General features: G+C 39.2%; 4 protein-coding genes, 1 pseudogene and 1 gene segment (V, D, J or C); 1 reads left to right on the top strand and 5 right to left on the bottom strand.

Annotated features, from left to right (window-relative positions):
* LOC123587584 (immunoglobulin lambda-1 light chain-like) overlaps positions 1–23,294 on the bottom strand; it is an 876,584-nt gene that overhangs the window by 428,373 nt on the left and 424,917 nt on the right. The gene's annotated exons all lie outside the window — the stretch shown is intronic.
* LOC123587589 overlaps positions 1–23,294 on the bottom strand; it is a 511,389-nt pseudogene that overhangs the window by 414,929 nt on the left and 73,166 nt on the right.
* Positions 1–23,294, bottom strand: part of LOC123587586 — a 1,001,573-nt gene that overhangs the window by 405,115 nt on the left and 573,164 nt on the right.
* The window catches only part of LOC123587588 (immunoglobulin lambda-1 light chain-like), an 824,513-nt gene that overhangs the window by 400,228 nt on the left and 400,991 nt on the right, over positions 1–23,294 (bottom strand). The gene's annotated exons all lie outside the window — the stretch shown is intronic.
* The window catches only part of LOC123587590 (immunoglobulin lambda-1 light chain-like), a 577,236-nt gene that overhangs the window by 391,721 nt on the left and 162,221 nt on the right, over positions 1–23,294 (bottom strand). The window lies entirely within an intron of this gene.
* The window catches only part of ZNF280B (zinc finger protein 280B), a 101,437-nt gene that overhangs the window by 11,002 nt on the left and 67,141 nt on the right, over positions 1–23,294 (top strand). For 2 of the 4 annotated variants that reach the window (XM_045457466.1, XM_045457467.1), the window contains one exon: positions 6,620–11,300. The exons of the other annotated variants lie outside the window; for them this stretch is intronic. In XM_045457466.1, coding sequence (XP_045313422.1) covers positions 6,691–8,325 — 1,635 coding nt within the window. In that variant the 5' untranslated portion in view covers positions 6,620–6,690 and the 3' untranslated portion in view covers positions 8,326–11,300. Of the gene's footprint in view, positions 1–6,619; positions 11,301–23,294 lie in introns of those variants that run through there. 4 annotated transcript variants of the gene reach the window in all.

Genomic DNA, 23,294 nt, shown 5'->3' on the forward strand with positions numbered 1-23,294 from the left:
TTTTTTTTTTTTTTTAAATTTTTTTTTTAACATTTTATTTATTTTTGAGACAGAGCATGAACGGGGGAGGGGCAGAGAGAGAGGGAGACACAGAATCGGAAACAGGCTCCAGGCTCTGAGCCATCAGCCCAGAGCCTGATGCGGGGCTGGAACTCCCGGACCGGGAGATCGTGACCTGGCTGAAGTCGGACGCTTAACCGACTGCGCCACCCAGGCGCCCCTATAGTTTCTTATTCCACCATTTCCTATAGCCTCACTTTGTTGCTGGCATTTAACAAATTAACATTCTCTTTTTTTTTTAAACTTCACTTTTTTATGGCTGTCTGCAACCTCTGTTTAAATCATTCACCACTCATCTGATACTTCCAAACCCTTTCTAAACACTCAGTCTTAGAGAAAGAACTTCTGTACTAACCACCACTTTTAGGTTGAACTGCCATTCTGCTCATATCTACTTTGTGTATTCACTAAGATGTGTTTAACATGGTGCTCTTGGGGTGAAAGGAAGAAAAAGGGAAAATGACTGAAAGTGCCTGACTGTAGTCATTCTCCTGAGTTCCAGGATTTCAAGGTTCTCACATTTGCTATAATAGTACACTTTCAGGGATGCCTGTGTGGCTCAGTCGGTTAAGCATCCAACTTCCGCTCGGGTCATGATCTCACGGTTCATGAGTTTGAGCCCTGCATCGGGCTCTGTGCTGACAACTCGGAGCCTGGAGCCTGCTTCGGATTCTGTGTCTCCCTCTCTATCTGTCCTTCCCCCACTCGTGTTCTATCTCTCTCTCTCACTCAAAAATAAATAAACGTTAACAAAAATTTTTTAAAAATAGTAAACTTCATTAGTTCTCAGACTTGAAGAAAATTGGCTGTTCCTCATATTTGAACATTTCCTACACCTTCCCTCAGCCCACCATCCTTTGTTGAATTTATATCTAACTCCTAGAAAATCATTTTCCTTTAATGAATATTTAAGACTTATGTGCCAGGACTGCTCTAGGACTTTGGGAGAAATCAGTGAACAGACAGATAAAAACAAAGAAAACAAGCTAAAAACAAAACAGAACTTTTCCAGTGGAAAGAACTGCGAGTCCAATGGAGAAAGAAAGGTAGTGAATATAATAAATATGTTCTTTGGTGATATAGAATGTAATGTTATGAAATCAGGAAGAATATAATAGAGCAGAGTCATAGGATCGAATGTTGGGTAGGTAGGAGTGTTGTACTTTTAGTTTCGGTGATCAGAACAAGTCTTACGGTAAAGGTAAGTTTGGACGTGGACTTAAAGGAGATAGAACTGTTAGCCATGAGGATATCTGGGAGATAAGAGTTTCAGGCAGAAACTGAAGGGAGCAGCAGAGAAGCCACTGTGGCTGGATTGGAGTGAATGAGTGTTAGAATAATGGGAAAAGAGGTCAGAGAGATAATGAGAGTGGAAATTGGTATTGAAGGTCTATAAATTATTGATTTTTATGAGTCCAGTCTATAGAAATAATCATGTCTTTTGATAAAGAACCACCTTAGCTTAATAGTTGTTCCCTTTCTGGACTCCCAAGCTAGGTTAGACCCCATTTTTACACTCCTCCAACTATTGTGAGCTTATTTATGGACAAATATTTATGAAAAAAATTTTTTATTTTTATTCATTGCCCTAAAGTGAAATGTAAATGTCTACTGCAGTTTTAAGGATCCTGTGAGCCTCTCATTTCTTCTAAGGATCTGTGTTTAATGGGCATTAAATTTTAAGGCAGCAGATGTGTGGGATCAGTGGAAGAGAAGGAAAGAAGATTGGTGGGGAAGAGACATGAGTGCTGTGGGTGGGGAAAGAATAGGGGTAGGAATTTGGAGGAGCACTAGTGGGGTGAAAAGAGTCAGGAGCAAGGGAAGATGGTGAGGATAGGTAACAGAGGAGTCCTGTTAGTCTGATCTCAAGAAGGTTCTCAAGAAAGACTGGTGCCTTAAAAAAGCTGGTGTGTGGTTATAACAAAGATCCACTAAAAGGGCTGTTGTTAAAATTCATAGGAATAACCTAGGAGATGAGTTATCTATCACCTACTGCTTTCTCTGCTATCTTTGGCATGAAATCTTCTTATTAACTCCTCCTACAGCTTTTGGCAGCTTCCTTGATGGGGGATATGAAGTGATTTTTGAGGATTAACTCCTTAGATGTAGTAGGTCTTTGGCATGTCCAGCTTTCCTACCCCAGTATCTTAAGTTTCTAAATAGAAAATCAGGACACCAGAGGAGAAATGATAAGAAAATTCCCATGGTCTAATGTAATTCTTATTCTAAATGAACTCATTCATTAGTTTATTCACTTTAGGTCTGATTCTTTCTCTTTTCATCTCGAATGATTGGAAAGTTAATCAGCATGGTCAACAGCTAAAACTCCTTCCAAGATCAGTTGGGTGGAAAGTCTGGCATTGTTACTGGAACCTAGTTTATTTTTACTTTTTTTAAACAATAGGATTTGATTTCTCATAGTTTTGGAGGCTGGAAAATTCAAGATCAAGGTGTCAGCTGATTGGCTTCCATCCTTCTGGCTTGCAGATGGCCACCTTCTCACTCTGTCTTCACACAGTGGATGGGAGATAAAGAAGAAGCAAGTTCTCTGATAGCTCTTCTTGTTGCTAATCTCATTATGAGGGCCCCACCCTCATGATTTATCTAAACTTAATTATCTCCTGAAGTTCGCATCTCCAGAAACCATCACACTGGGGGTTAAGACTTCAACATAGAAATTTTGGAGGGACACAGTTCAGCATGCAGCATAACCTAAAATTGGAGGAATTCTCTCTAGAATTGGAGGAATCATTTAACATGTAGGAAAAATGGAGTGATATAATTACAGAGGTGTTTTAAGATTCATCTAGTGGTGGTATGGAATTGGTCATAATTTGAAGGACAGAGAGACCAGACAATTTGGAGCCTAGTGCAGATGTAAAAACATGAAGTAACCAGTGGACCTAAACATAGAAATTGTGGGGAGGTGCTTTAATAAGAATGGAAATGAAAGGTAGTTAGAAAGACTGATGCTTTAAAAGTTATTTAGAACCACTTAGAAGAAGTTTCTTTGAGTAATTTGATGGCGGTTGGGGAGGTTTGAACAGTTTTTATAAAATACAAGGAGAATAAAAATGAATCCAGTGAGACTCTTTGATTCTTAGGGACTAAGCAATTAATAGCAACATCACCAGAAATTCAGACATGAATTAAGTCAGAGTTCTCATGGGGAGAATGCAGAACTAGAATTCAGGAATCATGAATTTTAGTGCTGTCTCCAGACCTTACTTTAAGGTAACTTTAAGTAAAAGTATAAACTTTTCTAGGCTTTATTTTTTATTTATTTATTTTTTAAATTTTTATTTATTTTTTTTTGAGAGAGAGAGAGAGCAAGCCTGGGAGGGGCAGAGAGAGAGAGATACACACAGAACCCGAAGTAGGCTCCAGGCTATGAGCTGTCAGCACAGAGCCTCACATGGGCCTCAAACTCATGAATGGTGCAGTCATGACCTGAGCCCAAGTTGGATGCTTAACCAACTGAGCCATGCAGGCATCCCTCCCATAAGAACATTTTTGATTGGACATGTAGGGATTGCTACTGTCATCTAGTAAGTAGAGGTCAGGGATACTACTAAACATCCTAAATGCATGCAACAGCACTCCTCTCCCCCACAAAGAATTATCTGGTCCAGACATGTTAGTGGTGCTTAGGTTGAGAAACACTGGATTAGGTGGCATTATCCTGGAGTTAGATGATTGAAGTTGAATAAAGACATACCAAGCCAATTTTCATTGATTAAAGAGCAGTGCTTTCAAACTTCTATGTTTTCTTGCGTTAGCATATCTCCTAATTACATACTTGGTCTCAGTTTTAAGAAATGAAGTTGTGGGCGCCTGGGTGGCTCTGTTGGTTGAGCTTCCGACTTTGGCTCAGGTCATGATCTCACAGATAGTGGGTTCGAGCCCTACGTTGGGCTCTGTGCTGACAGCTGAGAGCCTGCTTTGAATCCTCTGTCTCCCTCTCTCTGTCCCTCCCCTACTCGCACTCTGTCTCTCTCTCTCAAAAATAAACATAAAAAAATGAAATTAAGAAATTGTAATCACTATTCATGACACACTAGACTGTAAGCTTCATGCATTCACCACTTTTCTTCTTAGTACTTGGTAGTGTCAGACCAGACCAGGTTGGGCAAGCAAAATATAATTGTGAAATAAGTGTAGAAAAGAATAAATAATTTTTATTCTACTTAATATTCTACTTCCTTTTTGACTTATTTCCAAGTGGGTATACACATTTCAAGATTAGATATCTATGTGTTCCAAAATTATATGCTGATGTGCTGATTAAGTTAATGAGAGGTACATGACATATATTAGATGCCAATTTAATTTTTGTAGATTGGATTTGAAGTGTCCATATTGGGCTACAATGAATTCTGACATTATGTTTTCAGAAGTTGGTGAGTTTATGAATCATAATTTAAAACCAGTGTTTTTCAAACCACTGGTAGTGAGCCATTGATGAGTCATAATTGATTTTGTGGGTCATGGTCAATTAAAAAAAATAGAAAATATTAGAATAAGCATCCCATTTAGTAAAACAATTATTATTTATATGTGTGTAGTGAGATTCTGTATACATTGTTTTTTTGTTTTTTGTTTTTTGTTTTTTGTTTTTTTTGCTATGGGTTGTGAGGAAAAAATGTTTGTAAAAAGCTAGCAGTTTTCAATCCTTCATTGGCCCACAGAATATCTAACATGGACAAGGCTCTCAAACTAAATCATAGAAAATGTGGAAGTAATGGAGTACATACAGTCTGTTCTACCAAAAAGGTTCTTATTAATGAAAGTTACCATTAACTCATTTAACAAATTCTGTATTTGTTGAACTCCCATGTTGTACCAGGTACTGTTCTTTGTGCTGGGGGGACAGTAGTCAACAAAAGACCATCCCTGTCCTTTGGTGTTTACATTCTACTGGGTAGGCAGTAGAAAAGAATCAAGATGGATAAAGTTAATAATGTGTTAGATGGTGATAAGGACTTGAAGGTGAGGGGAATGGGAGAGAGATTGGGAATGTGAATTAGCAGCTGGTTGGATTATTTGAGAACTTCTTTGAGAAGACTTGGAACAGAAGTCTGAAGATAGTGAGGAGCCAGCCATGCAGGTATCTGGGTGATGAGCATGGCAAATGAAAGGCTCTAAGCTCAAGGTAAAGTGTTTAATATGTTTAAGAAAAAGCAAGGTGGTTAGTGTGGTTAGAGTGAGTAGATAGGGGAGAGGAGTAGGACATAACTGCAGGAGCAGTATATAGGATTGGAAGCATGGTTTTATAGGCATTGGAAGCACTTGGCCTTTTACTGAGCAAACCAGAAAGCCATTGGAGTGTTAATTTTTTTTTTTTTTTAACGTTTATTTATTTTTGAGACTGAGAGAGACAGAGCATGAACAGGGGAGGGTCAGAGAGAGGGAGACACAGAATCTGAAACAGGCTCCAGGCTCTGAGCTGTCAGCACAGAGCCCGACGCGGGGCTTGAACTCACGGACCGTGAGATCATGACCTGAGCTGAAGGCGGCCGCTTAACCGACTGAGCCACCTAGGTGCGCCCGCCATTGGAGTGTTTTGAGCTGAGCAGTGATATAATCTGATTGAACAGAATCATTTTGCCTGCCATGTGGAAAAGAGACTTCAGTGGGGAAGTCAGGATTAGAGGGATAAATTTAGGACACATCAGTGAACAGACTATAAGGCCTTGAGGTGGGATGAGGTTATCAAGAGAGTTCATTCCTAATTTGCTAAGGCATGTGATAAGCATTTGACACTGAATTATACAATTTGTTGATTGTGTGTAGGTACTCCTACTCTGTTCTTTGAATTTGACACTTCTGTATTAATATTTATGAAGTTAGTATGTATGAATCAATTGAGATGTTCATTTAATATAAACTTTTCTTCAATTCTGCTACAAAAAAAGGTGCCATTGAATGGTTGATGCTTTTTAAAACGAGCTATTGCCTTAAGTCAGAGAAGTAAGAACTTTTTGTTTTTTTAAGTTTTTTTTATTCAGTTTTTTTTTTTTTTTTTTTTTTTTTTTTTTTTTTTGGTAATCTCTATAGCCAGTGTTAGAACTCATGACCACAGGATCAAGAGTTGTGTGCTCCACTGACTGAGCCAGCTGGGCACCCCAGAAATAAGAACTTTTGCCTTTAGGATACAGAAACACATTTAAAAGTTTTGAACTTGCCAAAGAAAGATGCAGCTGGTTTATGGCTGACTTAGAATTTCAGCTTAATTCTTTTCTGACTCCAAAGCCCATGTTTCTATACACTGCAGAGTGGTGCCTTTATAAAGTAGTGTATCCTTTGCATGTGATTTTATCTAGAGATTAGTTATTAGAAGTTTTTCCTCTTTTTTAAATAGAAGAAATCATAATCAGCAAAGCTGTGATTCTGGAGCTGCACAGACTTATAACAGTAGCTTTTAAGCTGTAATTTATCCTTTGAGTCTTAATGTCCTTATCTATAAAATCAGAGTGTTTATAACTACCTTAGGGTTTTGGAGAGAAATAAGGTAATGAATTTTTCTGTACTTACTGATGTGTAGTATGTTTGTACTTAGGTGGCAATTTATATAAAGAAAACACTGGGACTTGAGGCCACACCTTCAAGAATAAAAAAAAAAATTAGAAAATGGAACAACCATGTATATTATGTGAGGAAGAACAAGAGCCAGAACCGCAGCAGAACATAGAAGAAACCAAACAGGTAGATGATGAAGATGGTGAGCTGATCTTTGTTGGGGTAGAACATGTAAATGACGATGCTGAGCTGATCTTTGTTGGGGTGACTTCAAATTCAAAACCAGTCGTTTCAAACATTTTGAACAGAGTCACCCCAGGTTCATGTTCAAGGAGAAAAAAGTATGGTCACCTCAGAAAAGGTACTACTTGCAAATTGCAGCCTATAAGTCATGTGACCCCTGTATCAGAAGCAGTGACTGCCTTGCCTGTTTCTGAATCTGAATCAAGATCAACAGAAAGTCCTATTATTGTTGAGCCTTTGTCTAAACCTGATTATAAAAGTAATTCACCACAAGTCGTGCCTAATAGCTCTTCAGAGTTATGTTCTCCTTTGATTACATTCACAAATTCATTGCAGCATCCAGGTGGAGCAGCACTTTCTGTAGGAGGTATGAATAAAAGTCCTTGCATATCAAAGCAACTTTCTACTGCTGAAGTAAACAATGTAAATCCCAAAAGGCTTAAACTCAGTGATGGAATCATAGGGGGACATGCTTCAGCTTTGTCCCCTTCAGGTATCTTTCATACAGTGACTGCTGAGCAAAGCACACCCTCAAACAGTGTTCATACCTCATTAAGCCATGTTCAGAATGGAGCACCTTTTCCAACAGCTTTCCCAAAGGACAGTGTTCATTTCAAGCCTACAGATCCTGTTAAGGAAAATAGACAAGCAAAAACAGATTTTTTGAGACTAGCAAGTCAAAACCAGGTTGTTGATCCCAAGAAAGGAAGTCTGGTCATATTACTTCGTGACTTTTATTATGGGCAGCATAAAGGAGATGGACAGCCAGAACAGAAGACTCACACAACCTTTAAATGCCTCAGCTGCTTGAAAGTTCTAAAGAATGTCAAGTTTATGAATCATATGAAACACCATTTGGAACTTGAGAAGCAGAGGGGTGACAGCTGGGAAAGTTACACCACCTGCCAGCACTGCCACCGACAGTTTCCCACTCCCTTCCAGCTGCAATGCCATATTGAAAGTGTACACACTACCCAGGAGCCCTCCACTGTCTGTAGAATTTGTGAATTGTCATTCAAAACAGACCAAATTCTCTTACAGCACATGAAGGACAATCATAAGCCTGGTGAAATGCCCTATGTGTGCCAGGTTTGCAATTACAGATCATCAGCCTTTGCTGATGTGGAAACACATTTCAGAACTTGCCATGAAAACACTAAGAACTTGCTCTGTCCATTCTGTCTCAAAATTTTCAAAACTGCAACACCATACATGTGTCATTATAGGGGACACTGGGAAAAGAGTGTTCACCACTGTTCCAAATGCCGGCTACAGTTTTTAACTTTCAAGGAGAAAATGGAGCACAAGACCCAGTGTCATCAAATGTTTAAGAAGCCTAAGCAACTGGAAGGATTGCCTCCTGAAACAAAAGTTGTTATTCAAGTGTCACTGGGACCTCTTCACCCAGAATCAGTGGAAGTAGCATCCATTACTGTGAGCACATCAGATTCTGAACCGTCACCCCCCAGGTCTAAGAGTAAAGTTTCCAAAAAACCTCGTTAATTCGAGTTTCAGTAAATCTAAAGCAGGTCTTTCAATCAAAGTCAAAAGCCCTATAAAAGTAAAAAATACAAACCATACATTATTCAGTAGCATCAAACATAGTGAAACCAATGAGTTATTTATGAGTTTCTTTTTAAATTCATGAAATACAGTACTGTCTGATATGAATTTGAGATGTTACTTAAAATATATTACCTGGCTTTCGTGTAACTGTATCTGGCTTAACATATAAAAGGTGTTTTGTGTGTGTATGTGTGTGTGAGAGAAAAAAAGTGGAAACCTATTTATTTTGATATTTCATGTTACTTGTAAGTTTGAAAGCTCTAACTTCTGCAGATAGAATCTCGAGTTCTTTAAGTACTTAATTTTATTTTCAACTTTTTCCATGTCTTGAGGATTTCAATATTAACTCTCGTCAGACTGATATGACTTTGTTACAACGTAGACTGTTACAACATGGTCCCATTTGCTGCTGAGCCTCTATAAGTGTCTCTCTTGTGCTGGTTTAAAATAATCGGTCTCTGAGAGCATGAGGGTGAAGTTGAAGAAGGTATGTCATGAGTGGGAATCAGAAACTGGAAGATTAGTCAGTGGAGACTCCTTGTTCTGGTTGAGGGAGAGGCATGCCAGTGCGCACACACACACACATACACACACTCGCTCACTCCAGTCTAGGAGCCAAGGCAGAAAGAAAGAACAGTCTCAGAGTGTCTTCCTAGCACAAGAACATCCAAGGAAGCAAAAGTGTTAGAATAAAATGCGGATGTTTCGCAAGGGGCTCCTGCAGACATGAAATAATTACTGTGTATCAATTGGCTTCAAATGGAGAAGAAGGGGTAATGAATAGATTGGGGGCTAGAGTCTGAAGCTCCAGTTGAGTGATCCAAAGAGGAATTCAGTTCTCGTCTGGCTGGCCTTTGGTCGGAATAAATTAGCCATATACCTCTCAGCTGCAGCAGTACAGCAAATAAAGTTTCCCCAGGGAAAGAAGCCCAGACATCCATAGTTTGAACTGCACTAGACCCATAGTTTGAACTGAAAAGAGCTAAACAAATGGTATCTACCTAGTTCAAGGACTGGGCTAAATTTAGCTCTCTTACTATTAAGTTGGAATGGGAGTTGCCCAAGAATAGTAAGTACAGTGGATAAAAGTAGTAACCCATGGTGACTGAGTAAAATTAAACCCAATATAGGGCTTTTCCTGGTATTTTCCCATGTACATGTATCTTACCCCTGTTGAACATGTGAAATTTGCAAGTTTGTAACTTGCCTTGGACATGAATGTATTACAGCTAACAATTACTCTCTTGTGTGTATAGTTTCCCTTTTTATCAAACTAATGTGAGTTTGGGTCTTCCTTGCCACACTCTTATGTGCAAGAAATGTCCCATTAATTTCATTAAGTATTAACGTTTTAGAGTTCCTGTCCTTCAGCTGGCTAACTGCCTAATCTGTGACTATACTGTGAACCTTTTCCCTTTGCCATTTCCAAGGACTCTTACGTAACTGGAGTGCCATCTGAGTACTGGTTCCTGAACATCGACACCCTTGACTACTTCTGTGGGTTCCCAGGATTGAGTGTCCCTGGGCATTTTCCAGTGCTGTCCCTTCTTTCTTCCACCTCTGACTCAGGTACCTACAAGCCTCTGTGCACCACTTAAGGAACCTAGGATGCTGTCTATAGACCTGAGCTGGGAGAAGTCTTTCCTGTTTTCTGTTGCTTTCTCCTCTTTCAAAGCATCTTATCTCTCCTCCCTCTTCCCTCCTCAGTCTTGTTAAATTCCCTAAGCTTTACAAAAAGCTGGGAATGGTTAGTCATCAGGGGCTTTGCATCCCTTCTAGAATTGGGGAGGAAGGACTACAGATAACAAAGTAGTTGTGAGTATACTGTCCATGTTTTAGAGAACTTCCTGAGTGTAGATTCTGTTGTATTTATTTGCTCAATGATTGATTGATTTGCACTTTGAACATTTTACTAGGCCTTTTCAGTTAGTTTGCTTGGGCCGAGGCACTTTGTTAATATTTCAGCCTGAACCTGTTTTAGGTGGAGTGAGAAGGAGAGAGAGAGAGAGAGAGAGAGAGAGTGTGTTTGTGTGTGTGTGTGTGTGTGTGTGTGTGTGCGCGCGCGCGTGCGTGTGCACGCACAGTTGTTCTAGTCTCAGGTGGAAACTTCTGTGTATAAAGAGATATGCAGACCTCTGCATACTTGTCTCCCTTGTTCTGTTTGTATAACAAATTCTGTTTTTGAAAACAGTAAAAATATGAAATGTTTTAGTTCTTTGTTTTTGTGGTTGCTTGGTATTATCAACACTGTTAACTGTTGTTTGCTATTTAACTAAAGTATGCCCCTAAGGAGTACAAATTGTTATTTATTGCCAACTACAGGTTGAGTGATACGACCCCTGTCTACCTCCTCTTGCTCTTCCATTCTCTGCCATGCTACTCTACCATTTTCCCCACTGGTGCACTGTTTTTGACACATTGGCCTTGCTTTTTTTTTTTTAAGCAAATCATATTTTTTCCTGTTCCAAAGACTTTGCAATTGTTGCTTTCTTTCTTAGAATGCTCATCTCCTAGGCCTGCATGACTTGCTACCTCGCTTAATTGTTTGACACTTCCTTTAGTTTATTGAGCTTCACTGGTGTTCTTAAAAGATACTGACAATGAAATGATACCTTTTTCCTCCTCCCTGCTAAAGGCACTTTAAGCCTCCCCACTCCTTCTTTCCTCTCCAATCTGGTTAAATTTCCTAGGTTTTCACAAAAAGCTAGGAAGAGATAATCATCAAAAGCTTTGCTTACCTTAGAATTGAGCTAGCTTGAGTCAATTTCTGTGCCTGCAACCAAAAGACAATGAATATAGTGAGTTGAGTTCTTTCAGGAGCTTTCTCTGTTTTTCTATTGATACCTCTATATTTTTTTAAGGCAATGTCACTTTGTTTTGTTTACAAATATATTGAATATCTGTCAAGATTACTATTTTGTTATTGCCTTTTGTGAATTTCCATGTCTATTTTGCTTGCTTGTTCTTTCAGATAAAATTTATTATTTTGTTAATGTTGCCAAAAATTGTAAGTAAAATAGCAATTATAGTAATAAAATGCTTTTTTGAAAAAAAAAGTTTTCGTTATTTATCTTTTCACCAATAACATGGCATATTTTTAGTTTAAGTTAATTTTTATTTGATACCACTATGTACACTCTTTGCCTTCCTGCCAATTTTAATTATTTTTGACCATATTGCATTGGCCAGAACTTCCAAACAGTGATATGTAAATGAGCTTTCTTGTTCTTGGTTTTAGTGAGAAATGCTTTACCATTAAAGGTAATGCACATACTGCTTAATTTCTGTCTTTAGAATTTTTAAAGAAAATTGCTTAGTTTTATTGGATAGCTTACAATATCTATTGAGGCAATCATTTACATTTTCTTTACTAACCTAAGGTTTTGCTCAGCTTGATTCACACTTTTCTATCAGAAAGGTTTTGCTCAGCCTGATTCATACTTTTCTATTAGAAACCTTTCTTTCCTGAAGTAATATTTCCACTTGGGGTTGAATATTATCCTCTCTACTCAGAATCCCATTCCTTTTCTCATTTCTATTATTAAAACGTATTTCCTTTTCCCCTCATTAGATTTGCCACAGCTTTATCAATGTTTCTGATTTACTCTTCCAAGGAACAACCCTTGATTTATTATCCCAACTAATTTTTTTTTGTTCCCTATTTTTTTTTTAATTTTTTTAAACGTTTATTTATTTTTGAGACAGAGAGAGACAGAGCATGAGTGGGGGAGGGTCAGAGAGAGAGGGAGACACAGAATCGGAAGCAGGCTCTAGGCTCCAAGCCATCAGCCCAGAGCCCGATGCGGGGCTCGAACTCATGGACCGCAAGATCGTGACCTGAGTCAAAGTCGGACGCTTAACCGACTGAGCCACCCAGGCGCCCCTCCCTATTTTTGTCTTGATTCATTAGACACCTCTATTTTCTTTAAGATTCTTCTTTTTTTTTATAAAGACACTTTAACAGCTTTATTTTTGTTTAATAAAGGATTTAAACTTTGCCTACCTTTGTTTACAGCTTTGAGTCTTAAGTATTTTGATTCATACTTTCATTTTTATTAAAGTTTTCATTCTGTATACCTTTTTTGGTAAGTTAATTCCAAAGGCGTGAGAATTTGCAGACTGAATGTTTTAGTCTTAAATTTATAGTTTACTGTGAATTAAGTTTTCCTTGGAACTTTTAGGGTATGGGTGTGGGTACATACTAAATGACTTTGTATACATCCTTTTCAAATCACTACATGGGGTATTAAAAAAGGATATGATAAAAATAATGAACTTTTAATTCTAGAAATCTGTTCCCCCAAAATGAATATAGTATAAAAGGTAAAAGCATGAAAATACTCATTTGAAAGAAATTCCTAATAATAAAACTTGGAAATGTTGAAGAAAAATTATTCATGATGTTGAGAGTAGAGAATAAGAAATTGGATCAGATATCAAGGGTGATCAGATATCAACGGTGGGGAATTTTCTATAAACGGACCCAGCAAGATTCTTGTCAAAACTGGACTGAAGGCAGAGCCCAAATTTGGGGATATGTTCATTGTCTATTCTGTATAACAAACTATACCACAAAACTAACAGCTTAATTTTTTTTTTTTTTTTTACTCTTCCACTGTGTCTGAGAGTTGGAAATCGAGGAGCAAGTTAGTTGGGTTGTTCTGGAAATTACATGTTCTGGGTGTTCCATGAGGTTGCAGTCATCTGAAGACCTGAATGAGACTGGAAGATTTGCTTCCCAGATGGCTTACTCACATGGCTATTGACAGGAAACTCCCAATTCCTTGCTCACTGTTGGGAGAAAACCTCATACTTCCATATGAGCCTCTCTTCTGGGTTACCTAAGTATTCTTAAGACATGCCTAGCTAGCTTCTAGAACAAATATTCGAAGGAAGTGAGCAAGGAAGCTAGTCTGTCTTTTATGACCTAATCTCAGACATTTTACTCTGTTGTTTCTACAATATTCTGTTCATTAGAAATGAGCCACTAAGTCTAGCACACATATCAAGGGGAGGGTAATTAAGCTTTACCTTTGAAGGCAAGAATTTATGGGTATAATTTTAAACCACCAGGTTTACATACTTCCTATGTGCAAAATACATTCACCTCCTCAGAAGGCCTCCAAAAGTTGAAGTCTAGAATCTCATCATCTTAATCAGGTCTAGTTGTAGATCAAGTCTTTGGGTGGTATTCCTCATTTGTAGTATCTCAAGTACAGTCCCCTGAATCTGAAGACCTGTGAACAAAAGAGATAAGTTACCTGCTCACCTACATGCCCACCCAACAGCAGTGGGACAGGCATAGAACAACTTTCATAGACATGCCTGTTTAGAAAGGGGAAGAGGAGATGGGAGTCACTTGTTAGTGGCAATTCTGAAATCCCACCAGGTATACATATGCTGGCAGTTCATTGATTAGGATGCAAGGCCTGGAGATTCTCTTGGCTTTGATGTCTGGATTCTTGATTCTGCCCTATTACATACTTGCTTTTATGAAAGAAAGGTTATAGCTAAATTGAAAACTGTGTGTCTCCTGTTAATCTTATTGGTGTTCATGCCAAAGAACTCCACTCCAAAGCTACAACCACACATCTCTTCAAGGTATGGATGACTCTCTTGGTTTTCTGCTGAGAATGTTGAGAGACAACACCCATAAGCTTAGTAGAAGCCCCACTGTGTGATTTGAGGTGATGTTTGAGCCACACCCTTAAACTCTTTAGAGGGCCTTGACCTGACTGAATGGTGCTCTGAAGCATCACCTTTGATCCTTCTGAGCCTTAACAAAGAATTTTACAGCCCCACTCTCATCTTTAGATCACCTTTCTTCAGTGCCCTGGGTTATGATCTTTGCTTGGTAGCCATTAATTTCAGCATCTTTTGCCATCTGAAGAGACGGAATTTTCAAAACCTGCAAGTTCTGGCTCCTGTTTTAACAGTCTTTCCCTTAACTTTTTTTTTATTTCCCTTCATATTGTACTATAACCAACAAGAAGAAGCTAGGCAGTACTTCCAGCTCTCTGGCTGGAAATCTTAGCCAGATGAGTCAATTAATTAGGTACATTTTATCCTTTTCATATAAACTGAAGGTGATGGTGTTACCAAATTTTCTGCCACTACATAACCCCTTTCTTAATTTTCTAATATCATGTTCCTTACTTCCTTTTAAGCCACACTGGAGCATTCTCAAAGTCCAGTTTTTGTTTTTATTAAGTCTTATACTAACACATTTCTCAAAGTCCTTCCAGCTTTAGCTGGAATATGTACACACACACACACCCATATATTAAAGAGAGATTGCAGTAGTATGAAGGAAAACTAGCAGGATACCAATTTTTGTATACATTTGTATGATCTGAAACTTAAAGGAAAAAAAAGACTAAACTAGTAACTTCTATAGTAATCTAACTTCTGAACTATTTGGTCTTCCCAGGGTAGAAAAAAACACTCCTTAAAAATACTAACAAATTTTATGCAGTGAACTTGCATTGTTTTGAAAACTTTACTTACATAAAATGAAGACCTTATTTTGTTTGCTCCAATGAGCAGTTTGAAGTGTATCTTACATGCTTTTTTTGGGGGTGGGGGGAAGGGAATTGATCATAAACTCTTTATGTATTACAGCTTCTATTGTGCCCTACAGATTGACAAAATTTTGGGGTTCTGTTTTTCCTAGACCCACCTCCTAAAACATTCACTGGATCATTTTAGCCCACTTCCCTTGACTTTTTTCTCTATAAGTGGCCAACATTTAGGTTTTCCAGAGAGCTAAAATATCTATCCATTTGTCAGTCAAATCAGGTTGATAAATATGTGGACCCAGAATCAGCCAGGTGGCAGGCTCATGCCACCATTCTTCATCTGGGTCTTTCATAAGTGCCAAGCACCAGGATATGCCAGCATATATGGTAGTACTCAGCTTCCTCCTTGAGCTGAGCCCCTGAAAAGGTGAGGGCAGTTTGACCCCAAGAGGAAGCCTGAGAAATGTGTGGGAGTCCCTGAGTGTTGGTTGTGTGTGTCATAAATCAGTGTTTGTCCAGACTTCTGCTGGAACCAGTGTAGATAGTTACCATTGGTGATGACTACTGTGCTGGAGCCACAGCTGACAGTAACTATCCCTCTTAGGGATGGTTGGAAGGGCTCCTGAGTCACCACAGCCTGAGAACTAGTCTCTAAAACTGAAAACAGACGCAGTGTAGGAATGAAGAACAGGATCAGGGGATCACTCCAAAGACCAGTCTTTGAAATCTCTATGAACCTAGACAATGAATGAGTAGAGAGAGGACAAAGAGAGGGATCCAGGCTATGGTGCAGATGTCCCAAGGATCTGCTGGCTTCTCAGCTGATGCTGAGCTCTCTGTTGGCTCTTTTATTCCCTCCTGAATGCCCTGGGTGAGGGATATGTGTGTGGTGTATTGTGTCAGTCTGTTCCCTTTACTACTTCCTCAACTGTGTCCTTAGCTCAGAAAGCAGCACCTTCACCAGAAAGACAAGTTTACCTGATGAAGCAACCTTTTACATGGCCAATGAGTCCAGAGCCCTTTAAATTTTAAGCTCTGAGTTTGTTTCAGACTGTGCTTACTTCTGAGGGAATGCATAGTGCCACCTGAGGGCTTCTTCAAGACAATGTGGGAAATAGGGAGAATGGATGGTCATCTGTTCATTCATTCAACTAACAAATATTGTTTTAATTCCTTTGATTTTTTTCCCCCTACAACTTGTAGCTTGCCTTTCACTTTCTTACTGGTATCTTTTGGTGAGCAGAAGCTTTTACTTAAAAAAAATTTTTTAACTTATTTATTGAGAGAGAAAGCAGGGGAGGGGCAGAGAGAGGAGAGAGAATCCCAAGCAGGCTCTGTGCTGTCAGTGTGGAGCTTGATGCAGGGACTGAACCCACAAACTGTGAGATAATGACCTGAGTTGAAACCAAGAGTTGGATGCCTAACCACCTGAGCTACCCAGGTGCCCCAAAAATGACTCCTTGGGCTTTTTTTTTTTTCTTCAAATATCGGCCATTATTTCTTTTTAATTGCTTTAAAAATTTTTTTTAAGTGTATTTATTTTTGAGAGAGATGGAGAGAGTGAGTGAGAGAGAGTGTGTTCATGAGCTGGAGAGGGGCAGAGAAAGAGAGACAGAATCCTACGCAGGCTCCACACTGTTAGCTCAGAGCCTAATGCAGGGCTCAAACTTAAGAGCCGTGAGATCATGACCTGAGCTGAAATCAAGAGTCAGGTGCTTAATGCTCAACTGACTGAGCCACCCAGGTGCCCCCTAAATTTCTCTGAAGTAAGCTTTATGCCCAATGTGGAGCTTGAACACATAGCCCTGAGACTGAGTCACATGCTCTACTGACTGAGCCAGCCAGATGCGCCAGAAGCTTTTACCTTTTATGAAGTCTAATTTATCAATTTTTTCTTGTATCCTTGGTATCTTTATGCCTTGTCTATGGTAAGGTTTTGAAAATATTCTCTCTCCTTTTTTTTTTCCCCTAAAAGCTTTATTGTTTTGGTTTTCACATTTGAGCCCATAATCCATACTGAATTAATTTTGTATATGGTGTGAGGTAGAGTTAAATTTCCTTTTTACTTTTCCTAATACAAATATCTAGTTGTTCTAGTATCATTTATTTAAAAAGAACCACTTTTTCCTTTGACTTTCATTGGTGTCTTTGTTGAAGATCGAGTGACTATATAGGTTATTCATTTATTTATTTCTCCAGCTTATTGAAGTATAATTGACAAATAAGATTATATATATTTAAAGTGTACAATGTGATGTTTTGATATATGTATATATTGTGAAAAGGCCACAATTAAGTTCATTAATGCATCCATCAGTAGTTACTTTTTTGTGTGTGTGTCTTAAGATATACTGTCTTAGCAAATTTAAAGTATACAATAGTATAAAGTGTTGGTTTATTTTTGAAACACCCATACCACACAGTCTTAATTACTGTAGTCTTATAAAAAGTTTCAAGAGGGGCGCCTGGGTGGCGCAGTCGGTTGAGCAACCGACTTCAGCCAGGTCACGATCTCGCGGTCCGTGAGTTCGAGCCCCGCGTCAGGCTCTGGGCTGATGGCTCGGAGCCTGGAGCCTGTTTCCGATTCTGTGTCTCCCTCTCTCTCTGCCCCTCCCCCGTTCATGCTCTGTCTCTCTCTGTCCCCCCCCCCCAAAAAAAAAAAATAAACGTTGATAAAAAGTTTCAAGATTATTAGGGCTATTATAGGTCCTTCAGATTTCCATGTAACTTTAAAATAATTTAATTTCTGGGGCGCCTGGGTGGCGCAGTCGGTTAAGTGTCCGACTTCAGCCAGGTCACGATCTCGCGGTCCGTGAGTTCGAGCCCCGCGTCGGGCTCTGGGCTGATGGCTCAGAGCCTGGAGCCTGTTTCCGATTCTGTGTCTCCCTCTCTCTCTGCCCCTCCCCCGTTCATGCTCTGTCTCTCTCTGTCCCAAAAATAAAAATAAACGTTGAAAAAAAAATAATTTAATTTCTGCCAACTCACTGGAATTTGGGGATTGCTTTGAATATCAATACCAATTTGAAGATACTTAATATCTTAAAAATATCGAGACAATTTTTACTTATTCCTTTCCAATTTTTATGTCCTCCCCACTTTTTTTTGGAATGAAAATTAAATCTCTGATTTAATTCAGGATTCACTTTGATGAGGAACATTAGGTCAAATTGGTCCCTTCCATAAAAATGTTTTACGGACTTTTGTTGGTAACAATGAATTTTCAAGAAGGAAGTTTCCTGTAACACATTTTACTTTTTATGCAATAATAAGTCATTAAAATATGATAGCACAAGCTGGCACTTTCCGGGAGAGGATATCTATATTTGCAGTAGGCATGTGTTAAGTCATCAGGCTTTGGCATGTATAAGCTCTGAAAATGAGCTTTTTTTTAAGTTTTTTCTTTTAAGTTTTTTTTCTTTTTTTTAAGTTTATTTATTTTGAGAGAGAAAGAGAGAGAGCAAGGAGAGGGGGGCAGAGAGAGAGAGGGAGAGAGTCCCACGGAGGCTCCACACCAGCAACACTGAGCCCCATGCCAGGCTTGAACTCACGAACCATGAGATCATGACCTGAGCTGAAACCAAGAGTTGGACACTTAACCAACTGAGCCACCCAGGTGACTCACTTGTTCATGAGGTGAGCACATTTCATTGGTACGTTCAAGTACTGTGAAAGCACAATTCTCATATTATTGAAAGCATAGTTATCACATAAACAGTGAGCACATGCCTAATATAAGTATCCCGTTAATGAAGGAGCAACCAGAATGGTAAAGCTGACTCAATAAGGATATACAGAAATAGGATTTATATAGTCTGGGTGGTGGGGGGATGTTGAAATAAGATAGCTAAAGTATGTTTCCTAAATTATATACAAAGCTGGTAAAAAATCCTAAAACTGTAACTCTTGGGATTATCCTTTCTATTTTACTTCTAATCTGTTTTCTACCTGCTAATCTAAATTTATCAGTTATAAAATATCTGTATCCTAATCAATTTTTTTTTTATTTTTAATGTTTATTTATTTTTGAGAGAGAGGGAGAAAGAGTGAGCATGAGTGGGGGAGGGACAGATACAGAATCCAAAGCGGGCTCCAGGCTCTGAGCTGTCAGCACAGAGCCCGATGCAAGGCTGGAACTTGTGAACTGCGAGATCATGACTTGAGCTGAAGTCGGACGCTCAACTGACTGAGACCCCCAGGCACCCTGGACCCTAATCAATTCCTAGACAAATAAAATTTAAAAAAATCTTTTAAGGTCTGGGGCGCCTGGGTGGCTCAGTCAGTAAAGCATCTGACTTTGGCTTAGGTCATGATCTCGTGGTTTGTGAGTTGGAGTCCCGCGTAGGGCTCTATGCTGACAGCTTGGAACCTGGAGCTTGCTTCGGATTCTGTGTCTCCCCCTCTCTCTGCCCCTCCCATGCTCATGCTCTGTCTCTCTCTCTGTCTCTCAATAATAAATGTTAAAAATTTTTAAAAAAAATGAAAAATCTTTTAAGGTCAGATGGGATCATTCACTGATTTCATTCATTCATTTATTTTAAGTAATAAAAATTCATTGAGAATTCCTGGGATGGTGGTTATCACCTCCCAACCTGGAGGGAGGAACCAACACCGTAGAAAATCACTCCAAAATCACACTGTCCCAACACTTCTGGCCAACACAGGAAGGAGGAAAATCATTCCCCCCAACATTTGTCAGGCTTTTTTCAAGAACGATTTCTCTATAGCATGTGATGCTGTTTTGATAGCATTTTACCTTCAGTGGAATTTCTTTCACAGTTGGAGCCAATCCTTCAAAACCTGCTGCTGCTTTGTAAGTAAGCTTGTGTAACATTCTCAATCCTTTGGTGTCATTTCAACACACTGCACAAATCTTCACCAGGTTCCATCTCAAACCCGAGTAAGTTCCACCTCAAAAGCCTCAATTTCTTTGTTCATCCATAAGAAACAACTCCTCATCCGTTGAAGTTCTATCATGAGATTGTAACAATTCAGTCACATCTTCAGGCTGCACTTGTAATTCTAGTTCTGTTACTATATGTACCACATCTGCAGTTACTTCCTCCACTGAAGTCTTGAACCCCTCAATGTCATGTGTGAATGTTGGGATTTACTCCTTCTAAACTCCTGTTCATGTTGCTCTTCTGACCTCTTCCCAAGAGTCATGAATGTTTTCAACAGCATCTAGAATGGTGAATCCCTTCCAGAAAGCTGTTCATTTACTTCATCCAGATCCATCAGAGGAATCACTACTATCTATTTGATGTCTTTAACATTTCTTCAATGATGCGACTTGAAAGTCAAATTACTCCTTGATCCATGGGTTGCAAAATGAAAGTTGTACTAGCAGGCATGAAACAACATAAATCTCATTGTACATCTCTATCAGAACTCTTGGGTGACCAGGCACATTGTCAATGAGCAGTAATATTTTGAAAGGAATCTGTTTTTCTGAGCAGTAGATCTCAACAGTGAGTTTAAAATATTCAGTAAACCATGTTGTAAACAAATGTGCTGCCATCCACTTGGTGTTCCATTTATAAAGCACAGGTAGAATAGATTTAGCATAATTCTTTTTTTTTTTTTTAAGTGTCTTTTATTTATTTATTTATTTTAAAAAAAAATTTTTTTTCAACGTTTATTTATTTTTGGGACAGAGAGAGACAGAGCATGAACGGGGGAGGGGCAGAGAGAGAGGGAGACACAGAATCAGAAACAGGCTCCAGGCTCTGAGCCATCAGCCCAGAGCCCGACGCGGGGCTCGAACTCACGGACCGTGAGATCGTGACCTGGCTGAAGTCGGACGCTTAACCGACTGCGCCACCCAGGCGCCCCTAGATTTAGCATAATTCTTTTTTTTTTATTTTTTTTATTTTTTTTTTAAAGTTTATTTTTATTTTTGGGACAGAGAGAGACAGAGCATGAACGGGGGAGGGGCAGAGAGAGAGGGAGACACAGAATCGGAAACAGGTTCCAGGCTCTGAGCCATCAGCCCAGAGCCTGACGCGGGGCTCGAACTCACGGACCGCGAGATCGTGACCTGGCTGAAGTCGGACGCTTAACCGACTGCGCCACCCAGGCGCCCCAGATTTAGCATAATTCGTAAGGGCCATAGGATTTTTGGCATGGTTAATGAGCATTGGCTCCAATTTAAGTCAACAACTGCATTAGCCCTAATGAGACAGTCAGCCTGTCCTTTGAAACTTTGAGGCCAGGAACTCACTTCTCCTCTCGAACTATGAAAATACTGGACATCATCTTCTTCCAATAGAAGGCTGTTTCATCTACACTGACAATCACTGTTTAGTGTAGTCACCTTCATGAATTGTCTTGGCTAGATCTTCTGGATCACTTATGTATTAGTGATCTTATATATTAGCAGCTTATATATTAGCTTATATATTACTTATATATTGTAAGTATACTCTAAGTATACTTACATACTTCTAAGTATATTATACGTATACTATACTTATACACTATAAGTATATTATAAGTATACTATATATATTACTTATATATTAGCAGCTTATATATTAGCACTTGATAGTTTTTCTTGCACTTTTATGTTATGGAGATGGCTTCTTTCCTTAAACCTCATGACCCGACCTCCGCTAGCTTCAGACTTTTTCTTCTGCGGCTTTCTCACCTCTCTCAGCTTTCACAGAATTGAAGAGAGTTAGGGTCTTCCTCTGGATTAGGCTGTAGCTTAAAGGAATGTTGTGGCTGGTTCAATCTTCTATCCAGACCACTCACACTTTCTCCAGATGATGATAAGGCTGTTTTGCTTTCTTGTCATTTGTGTATTCACTGGAATAGAACTTTTAATTTCCTTCAGAACTTTTTTTCCCCATTCACAACTTGGCCAACTGTTTGGCACAAGAAACCTAGTTTTCAGTTTATCTTGACTTTTGACATGTCTTCCTCATTATGTTTAATCATTCCTAGTTTTTGATTTAAAGTGAGAGATGTGCAATTCTTACTTTCACTTGAACATGATGAGGCCATTGTAGAGTTGTTAAGTGGCCTAATTTTAGTATTGTTGTGAATCAGGAAATAGGGAGACCCAAGGAGAGTGAGAGAGATGGGGGAATGGCTGGCTGGTGCAGCAGCCAGAACATATACATTTTTCAATTAAGTTTGCCATCTTATATGGGCAGGGTTTGTCGTGCACCAGGACAGTTACAATAGTAATCACAGATCACCATAACAAATAAAATAATAATTAACAAGTTTGAAATTAACAAACAAAATGTGACACAGAGACATAAAGTGAGCAAATTAACAAAACAAAATGTGACACAGAGACATAAAGTGAGCAAATGTTGGAAAAATGGTGCCGATAAACTTGCTCAATGTAAGGTTGACACAAAACTTCAAATTGTAAAAATGCAATATATTTGTGAAGTGTAATAAAGCAAAGTACAGTAAAATAAGTTATTCCTCTATCCTTTATTAGGTGTAGGTATGTTTCATAGGCATTTGTGACCCTCCCATAAATAAGCTGAGTATTTACTATTCATGGGGGAATGGATAGCTCATGCCATTTTCCCCATCCGTTAGGACTCTGATCTCCACCTCCCCTCAGTTGGAGAGTATGTGGAGAAGCCATTCTCTGGTCCAAATTTTCTGAACTACCTGTAGTTTCTTGACTTTCAGATGACAAGATTTTCCACAAAGATTATGGGGAACTCTCCCAGGATAAGCAGATGTGGAGGAGTGAAGAAGGCATGATTGGTCAGAGGCAAAGGTTGTGATGCAGTTGCAACAAAATAGACACTACTATGATGGGCTCTAGAGTTGAGAAGTCTCCCCAGGATCCTGAAGTGCGATGAGAGGGGTAGGGCCTGGTAACTATGCATCCATCAGTCTTTGAATACAAGCTGCACCTAGAAGAGTTAATGGCCTTGGGTGATCCCCTGCCCAAGGCTTAGTCTCATAGCATGATTCAGTGGAGACCTGTTGGCTGGTTACACTCAGTTACTGGAGAAGGCATGGTTTAGTCCTAGAATGGGGAGTTATGACAGGGCATCACTACGTCCATTATAGGTCCATCTCATATCCATGCTCAGATCCCCAGGCTTCATACAGTGAGTCTTGGGAACAATTCCTCCTGGATGTGTTTTGGTCTCTTTTCCAGATGGAAACTTGAAAGAGGTCATTCAGTGGGATGAAATGCAGATCCTACTGCTGAAGGTGGTCTCAAGAATATAACAATGTTAATTGTCCTCTGTCTCCACCACTCATATTTGCCTCAACTTTGGCTAGTCCAGGTGCCTTCCCTGGTGGGGTTACCCAGACTCTTATTCCCGAGTGTGAACCCAATCACCATGTCTTTCTCAGGCTATATTGTTGGATCTATCTACTTATCGCCCAAATTAGACCAAGAAG

The sequence above is a fragment of the Leopardus geoffroyi genome, chromosome D3 (genome assembly GCF_018350155.1).
Source record: "Leopardus geoffroyi isolate Oge1 chromosome D3, O.geoffroyi_Oge1_pat1.0, whole genome shotgun sequence".
Lineage (NCBI taxonomy): Eukaryota > Metazoa > Chordata > Mammalia > Carnivora > Felidae > Leopardus > Leopardus geoffroyi.